At 35.9% G+C, this 8,401-nt stretch overlaps 2 protein-coding genes across 2 annotated transcripts; one reads left to right on the forward strand and one right to left on the reverse strand.

Moving 5' to 3' along the window:
* The first annotated feature begins 1,092 nt into the window (after positions 1–1,092).
* Positions 1,093–3,479, forward strand: LOC120201592. The gene is made up of 5 exons (XM_039202179.1): positions 1,093–1,508; positions 1,991–2,412; positions 2,516–2,635; positions 2,719–2,805; positions 2,882–3,479. The coding sequence occupies exons 2-5, from the start codon at positions 2,320–2,322 to the stop codon at positions 3,092–3,094; spliced, it is 513 nt and encodes a 170-aa protein (XP_039058110.1). The 5' UTR covers positions 1,093–1,508; positions 1,991–2,319; the 3' UTR covers positions 3,095–3,479.
* A 2,142-nt stretch (positions 3,480–5,621) lies between these two features.
* On the reverse strand, positions 5,622–7,642 carry LOC120201594 (pentatricopeptide repeat-containing protein At3g02650, mitochondrial-like). Its single transcript, XM_039202181.1, is given in 3 exon segments — positions 5,622–6,956; positions 6,958–7,112; positions 7,114–7,642. Coding segments are annotated over 3 exon segments (1,683 nt in total). The 5' UTR covers positions 7,597–7,642; the 3' UTR covers positions 5,622–5,911.
* Between the last annotated feature and the right edge of the window lie 759 nt (positions 7,643–8,401).

The raw sequence follows: 8,401 nt of genomic DNA on the forward strand, positions 1-8,401 counted from the left end.
GAGGTTCTCCCATGGAGAAAAAGGAGTTTGATAATAGAGGCGTTGACAACGAGGAAGAAGGAATAGGTGAGAAGAAGCGTGGAAACGGAGAAACATATGGCTTGGGAAAATTTTAAATTAAGAATCGTCAAGAAATCTAAGGAATAAGGGAACCCGAAGCTTGAAAAAGGGTTCTTCTTCGTCAGCTTCAATTTAATCTTCTCATTCTTCCTTTTCTGCTTCAGCTTCTTGTTGCTGCAAGTCTTCAATGGTGAATTCATTTTTCTTCCAGGGGTGGCTTTCTAATATCATCAAGTGAAACTTCAATAAAAAAATTGTTCTTTTAATGTTGAATCTTGTTGGGTTTCTTTTACTACATTTTCACGTTCTTGATCTTAGGATTCTACACAGGGATAACACATAATTTTAAATTTTTAAGGGGCGACTGTCCTACTCGTCTCCTTCAATCCATCCTTGATTCTACACTTGTTTCTTCTACAAGTTTGGTACTTTTATCCTTCACCAAAGCATATTCAACCCCTACTTCAACTTTTGAGATTTCTTGTTCTTCATTTGCTTCATAAGAAACAAGCATTTTGCTAACTTCACTCATGTCTTCGTGTTTCATTTCAACTTCCACAATATCCTATTAGACTAGCCCTTCTTTCTCTTTCGGTTTCTCTTCACGTTCAATCCCAATCTATTTTGCTTCTTCATCTTCTTCATGTTCATCTTAAGGGACTGTAGATTATCATATACTTTTCGGTGTGACGGTCAACCATGTCCAAATAAGCTTTAAACGATTCAGTTGTGAATTTCTTCATGCTTGTTAACGGCAGGTGATCAATTTATAATAAATGAATAACTTGAATGACTGATTTATTACTTTTGAAACCTTAGTGGGAGAAAACAAAAATCTATTCAAACATTAGTGAAATTTTTGTAGTTTATCCAGAAAATACATTTGAAACAACTGGATACGCGGAGAAACTCGTGTTTTTCAATCTCATGCACATATCTCTCTCCCCTTTCCCTCGTGTTAAATCCCTTGAACAACACTTGTTACTTAAAAAGGATCGAAATTCAAATTTGTTTCCTAATTTCATACCAATTACGGACTCAATCGAATCTTTTATATACTCAAACGCTCCATCTGTATCTTCGTCTTCGTCGTTTGGCGATGGAAAAAGCCGGTGTAGCTGACATGGCGCCACCATCGTCGGTCTCTCTTTCCCCGTTCGCTCCTTGCCCTCGACGCCCTCTCAACCAACTTTACAAAGCGCAGCCGGCCGGTTGTTCCTTCTTCTAAGCGGTTGTCTCGGCTTTCCCTACAGGAGCACCTCCTGAATGCCGAGGAAGCCAGCTCGGCTCGAGCTATAGGAGGCGGGTTGGGCCTAGAGGAGGCCGTGGCCTGGGAGCTATTTAGTCCGGTTGAAAGGTTCTTGATCGTGGCGGTGATCGGCGTGGCGACTGTTGAGTCTAAGAAGAACTGGTTGATTTGCCAACTCAAGAAATCGGTTGAGCTAAGGGTTTGTTTTCTGATTTACCGTTTAATTTTAGTAGCAATTGTTTGCGTAATTTTTCAATTTAGTTTTAATACTGTTACTCTCTTGGGTGTTCTTATTTACTAATCCATGGAGTTTTAGCGTTCAATTAATTCACAATGATTTCTTGTTAATCTAATGAAGTTTTGATTCCGTTATGCATGCTTAAGAAGATATTTGGTGTTAAATTGCTTTCTGATTACCTACATACATATCTCTATCATCAGTTACATATTCATTTGCTTGAGTCAATTACTCTGTAACAGATACTTATCTATGGACTATGGTCATTGAACACTTAAAATTCAAAATCAGATGTCTTGGATTCGATTATTTTGCTTTCAATGAGTATAAAAACTCCAATCTCCCGGTTAAACTTTGAATCGAATTCGAACTTTTTGCAATTCATTTAAGTGCAGAATTATCCTGAATCAATCTGATTTGATTTTATATAAATGAATTTTCAGGATGAGGTGCTTTCAAGCATGCAGCAGAAGGTAGACAGTCTATGTGAACTGCTGAATAACACCGAAGAGAAGCCGGGAACACGGGCGAAAACTGAAGTAGAATCTTCTTTGAATGGAACTTTTGGTTCTGGGAGTGTAGAGGTTGGTGATTGTTGTTGTTGGATTTGCTATCAGCATCGAGAACAGTTTAAAGTAAGAATCCGATTTATGGAAGTTACATGTGAATTATCTTCTCTTTTCACTTGATTGAACTGGTTTTATTCTCCCTTGTTCTCTGATGTGGGGTAACTACATTGTAAAAAACTTACAAAAACTCGGGTGGGAACGATATGGCATTGTCAAACAAGACAGAGCACGAGGAGCGCTGCATGTCAGATTTGTCGGACTGGGCTTCGAACGTCACATCTGCATCAGAAATCCAGGTGATGGAGAATTTAGGTCATTTGGATTACCGGAATCCCATTTTATTTATTGTCAAAGGCTTCAACATGTTTTTGGTTTGATGTTGTGCATGCTCATTTGCAGCTGAACAACCTTGCAATAGAACAAGATATTTACAATCTTAAGAGGGAATGTGAAGAGAAGGATGCAATCATAAAGGAACTAAACACTTCTGTCCAGTCATCCAATGTGGCTACTTTGAAGGTAATTTTCATTTTTGTTCACCTTTTTCACTTGCTATTCTTCTCCCTCCGGTTTCTTTGAGTGTAAATGTGTTCTGATAACAGAGGGTATCTGAGTTGGAGGACATTATACGCAGAAAGAACACGATAATTACTCGATTGAAGAAGGACATGGTGGTTCTAGAACAAAAGGTGAGTACTTCTTATCAGCTCTATTTTAAATTAAATAAATTTGAAAAGAACTATTCATACCTGTATTTACATGCAGATTGTCCAGCTGACCAGGCTTCAAAGAGTTCCTCCTCTACCTCAAGTCCAAACTACTGGCAAATTCCACCCATGTTGGATAACCTCCTCTACGACATGGATAGTACCACTAGCCCTTCCTCATCTGATTTGGATTCCTCCCAGAAGAACGGCCCACAAACTCCGCTTTCCAAAGCCGAGGAAGTTAGTTTCGAGAACGGTAACTCCTCTTTAAAGGGACAGCAGAAATCAGCACCTGCAAAAGTTTCAAGCTCTTTTATGAGACAAACTGATTGCCATTCGATGCCTGAACCAGTTACTCCAGTAAGGGAAATATCGATGAATCACAAGTCTAAACCACCTTCTTCGAGGCAAAGGCAAGTGTCGACCAGTCGAGATTCGAAGAGAATTAAGAAGCAAACTCGAACTGTATCTAAAGATTTTACTTCGAAGAAGAGATGGTCATAGTAAGTACTACTTGGAAACTTGATGGTTTAGAAGCTTGAAGTGGCAGTCTTGCCTGAACCATCTTGTTGAAGCATCTATATGTTCAGAAAAGTTTTATGTTTAATTTTGTTACTTGTTACAGAAGGTAAGTCTCGTGAATTTCTAAAGTTATATTTAATGGACCTTTTATTTTTTTACTTAAATTAAATCCAAATTCACTTTTTTCTGGGTTAAAGCGTAAATTTGCCATGACTGACTAGTGACTACAGGTGAATATTGAAATTTACAATTATAGAATTTTGATGAAAATTCAACGTATCTTTATAATTTAAGAAATATCCACTTATTCCATTAATTTTTTTATTTAAATATAAAAGCAATTACATTCTATTATTTATCTATACATTTTTCATTTATAAATAGAAAACAGTAAATGATTAACTATATTAAAAATTATAAAATTAAAATTTTAAGTAAATCATAACAACTTCAAATAAAAATTAAGTATTTTACATTATTAAATTATTTTTAAGTAAATCATGTTTAATTATATATTTAATTTAATTGTAAAATAATTTGTGAATTTAAAAAATGTCATATTAATATTATTATTAGCGATTTATAAAAGTAACATTTAAAAATTATATATTTAGTTGCACAAACCAAATGGTCTTCCTGACAAAAGAATTGTTGTTATTCCTTGATGATCCTGATTTCAGCACTATGGATGCTAGCGATGTGATCGTTCAATGTCGAAAAGTTTATTGATATATTTGAATAGATATTATCTTGTACTTATCCCATATTAATAAAAAAATTATATATATAGTTGCACAAAAATAAAATTTGTATATTATATTATACATTAAATATACCAAATTCATATATAATTGTGTTTTTTTAATTAAGTATATGAAATTTATACACGAACTAACTTACCTCAATAGTTAAAGGAATCGTTATTGTTCTTAGAGGTTTTAGGTTTGAACACTAGCGATTACAATAAGGTGATTGAGCGTACATTAACAAATGATTGAAAGTATTTAGAACATATATTATTTAGTAATCAACTTAGCTTAATAAAAAAAAGTATATCAAAATTTACCTTGTAATCACTTAATTTTATACGTAATTTTATTTTTAATTAGCACAAGAAAAACCTAAGCGTAAATTACTGTCATGACCCGGATCGCCGACTCAAAAATTATCCACAGCCATTGATGAATATAATATACTCTAGAATAAACTATACTATTAGTATTCAAGTTATTATTTTTGTTTTGTTTTAGTTCTTAAATTTTATTTATTTTAAAATTATATCTAACATTTACTTTTATTTTATTTTAATACTCTCCATTAAAATTTCACTATATTTTTTATGAACAAATTACATCATTCATCATTTAACTATCTTTTCATTCTATTTTAGTCTCTAAAGTTTAAAATTTTTTAGTTTAACTACTTAACCTTAAAATTACTCATATTTTAATCACTCTAATTTATATTATTAATAATTTTTTTGACATGACATTTTTATTATTAATTTGTTAATATATAATTAAAATAAAAAAATAAATTTAAAAGTTAAGAGTGATTAAATTAGGAGTAATTTAAAATTTAAGTAATTAAATCAAAAAAATAAAACTTTAGTGATCAAAATAAAAATAAAAAGATAGTTGACTGATGAATAATATCATTACCTATAAAAAGTGTCACATACAACTCACCCATTAAGTTTCTAAATGCGATGTACTAAAATAAAATAAAAAGTAAACATTAAATATAATTTTAAAATAAATAAAAATTTAAGTACTAAAACAAAACAAATTATTTTTGCCATTGTAAATTTTCGAAGTTCCCGCGCGCTCTCTGAAATTTCTTATATATTGCCAAATCCATTTCCCCTTCGCATCGATCACCAAATTCCGTTGATTTTCTTTGCATCCAAACACATTCTTCCGATCATCGTCAGTTAACCGATAGCTCGCACAAAGCAAACAGCCAGGAAATCAACAGGAGGGAAGGTGCCACGTAAGCAGCTGGCAACCAAAGGTGCCAGGAAGTCGGCTCCAGCCACTGGAGGTGTAAAGAAGCCACACCGTTTCAGGCCTGGGACGGTGGCGTTGAGGGAGATCAGGAAGTACAAGAAGAGTAAGCAGTTGTTGATCCGTAAGCTTCCGTTCCACAGGCTGGTGAGGGAGATCGCTCAAGAGACGGATCTGAGGTTCCAAAGCAGGGCCGTAATTCACTTGTCGAACAGTAAATGTGGCACATAATCCCCTAATTCAGTAGAAATAACCATAGAACTTCCAATATAAATCGACACATGTTGAACAGATCCTTAATCACTTGCAAAGAAACAAAAACCAATTCTACAAGGAAGGTTGTGTTCCAAATTTAAATGCATAAAGTACCCAAAAATGCATCCCTAGAAACTTCTAAAACACACACACATGGTCTCAGTTGATTCATGTAAATATATGACAACAAAGAAAACAAACACTGGCCTCACCTTTTCATCTAATGCCAATAAGGGAGGGGAGGCTACAAAATTTAGGGTTGAACCTCAGCATGTGATATCCATTTCCTAAAATCAGCGAAGATTTTAAACTTTAGTAGTACTTGCTTCCAAGCTGTTCATTCCCTCTGCCTCCAGCTCCTTAACTGCCGTTATAAGACTTCGGGTGATTCCGTTGAGGTATAAGCCGTTCTCCTTCATTTCATTGAGTAGCTTCTCGGCTGTTTGCCAATCCAAGACCTTTAAGCAAAGAGACTGTATCAGTTTATTGTATTCGTCAACATTAGGTTGGACCCCAAAATCTTTCATTTCAGCCAACAGCTTCAATGCCTCATCAAACCGTTCAAGTTTGCAGTATCCACGAATTAGAGTGTGATAAGTCACTGGAGTCAGCTTCATATGCTTTTTCTTGGCTTCCGATAATACTTCGCCAGCTTGATCCATTTGGCCACTTTTTGCATAACCACTCATCACAACAGTGTAGGCGTAAACATCAGGTTTCAAACCCCTATCCTCCATCAATTTCATCACCTCCTTTGCTTTGTCCATACCTCCAACCTTCGAGTAGCCACCAACAACTGAATTAAAAACTGCATTTCCAGGAGGTGGGCGCTGTTCAATCATCTTCAGAAGAACCTTTTTCGCTTCATCAACATCCTTCATCCTACACAGACCACGAACAACAGTTGAGAATGGCTTGATTGCATATTTTCTTGGTTCTCCGGAGAAGCCGTCCAACATCTCCAAAGCTAACTTCACTGTTTCATCCTTCTTACAGAGTGAACTGATCAAGAAATTAACAGAAGACCGAGGAAGATTCTTGTTTTTCCCCTCAGCCGACGAATAAACAACGTGAGCTTCCTTAGCCTTACCCCCTTTACAAAACCAAGATATAATCTTTCCCAATCGTTCATCATCAGGTAAGCTCCCTGCATCAAGCATCTTTTCACATACAGACCAAGCCCAATCATAAAAAGACCGTCGACACAGAGCTTCAATGGTGAAATAATAAGTTTCCTCATTCGGGATACACCCGAAATCCGAGAATTTATCAAACACCTCCACAGCTGCCTTTCCTTTACCCAACTTGGAAAACAGAGCAATCAACTCATTAAGAACATCAACTGTCAACCTCAGTATCTTTCTCCCCAATGTCCTTAACCAAATCCCATAAATCATAGGCATTCTTCATTTTAACATCACTGCAAATAACCTTAACAAGGGACTCAACAACAGAGGTAGTCACTTTAAACCCAGGTTTACTCGTTACCCATTTGAAAAACCTTAAGCAAATTCTCACCCAAAATATATGGAGTCTGAAGAACTTTGACAACAAAATCTTCATGCAAATCCAAAACAATAGCATTAAGACTAGGCTCCAAAGACCCATCAACTTTACTTTGCAACAAAGACAACACATTTTCTAACTTGTTAGCATCAAGCTCATAATCGTGGGTTTCTTCTTCCATGTCGTTTTTGGAATCTCCAGGGACAAAACTGTCTATCTGGGTCTCATCACCGGCGAGACCGTCAAAAGAGGGAACTTGGGCGGCGTTAGTTTCAATCCCAGCAATAAAATTCAACTCGGGATCCCGCGATTCATCACTTGGATTGGCAGATGAATGGGAGAAAAAACGATGGAATGGAGAGAGTGATGTTTTAGGGAAGGAATTGAAAGGTTTACGAGTTTCAGATAGAACCTGGTTCGTTTGGGAAGCACGTAATCCCCGTGCTACCAACTGCGTGGACCTCGCCGCCATTGATCTCCACATCGTTTGCTCTGCTAACTCCCAAACACTGTAAGTAAAGTCTGAATAACCCTAAGGGGGCGTTTGGATGTAGGTATTTAAGATTTTCGGTAGGAATATTTTTTTCCTAACCAAGTATACTCATGTTTGGTTGAGTATCCTTTCCTAATTCAAGGTAATATTTTTTTTTCCATCAGTGAATATGCCTGGGAATATTATTCCCTCACACCCGTTAGGTATTTTTTCATTCCGTGTGTTAAGGGCTAAAATACTCTTTTTTTTTCTTGTTTCCATTGCGATATCTTTCTATGTCTCTCTGTCATTTTCGTGATCGTTTACCATCCATTTTCGTGTATTAAGGCCTCTGCAGTCATTGTCCCAAGCGAAGCTTGTCGCCTGTTTGCAGACACCAACATGTATGTCTCTCTTCTCCTTCGCACTCTGCCATTTCTTGATCCAAAACCATCCATTTGTGTGTCATTTTCGCAGCAACATACATTTTTGAAATATTTAGAATTTATCTCCGTTGGGTGCCATTTTCTTCTCTGTTTGTTGTTGTTGTTGTTTGTTTCTGATTAAAAAATCCATCGACTGTTGGGTGTCATTTTCTTCTCTGTTTCTTCTCCGTTGGGTTACAGTTGTCTCATTCGTAAGGAATAAAAATCCTTTTTTCTTCTTCTTGGTTTTTTAATATACTTTTGTTGTCTGGGTCTATGAAAATGTAGGATGAAGATTGCTTTCTAATCAAAGCAAGTTGATGTTTAAGCTTTACTCCAACTTTCTTTGGTTTGAGGCAAATCTAAAATCTTAGACCTGGCCATGTGAGATT

The sequence above is a fragment of the Hibiscus syriacus genome, unplaced genomic scaffold, assembly GCF_006381635.1.
Source record: "Hibiscus syriacus cultivar Baekdansim isolate YM2019G1 unplaced genomic scaffold, ASM638163v2 tig00007792_pilon, whole genome shotgun sequence".
NCBI lineage: Eukaryota > Viridiplantae > Streptophyta > Magnoliopsida > Malvales > Malvaceae > Hibiscus > Hibiscus syriacus.

Bases quoted from the DNA above. Each gene is read 5' to 3' on its own strand.
- LOC120201592 (XM_039202179.1), top strand. From the start codon at position 2,320: ATGGCATTGTCAAACAAGACAGAGCACGAGGAGCGCTGCATGTCAGAT. The intron at 2,636-2,718 runs GTAATTTTCATT...TTCTGATAACAG, and splicing joins CCAATGTGGCTACTTTGAAG to AGGGTATCTGAGTTGGAGGA. The intron at 2,806-2,881 runs GTGAGTACTTCT...ATTTACATGCAG, and splicing joins TGGTGGTTCTAGAACAAAAG to ATTGTCCAGCTGACCAGGCT.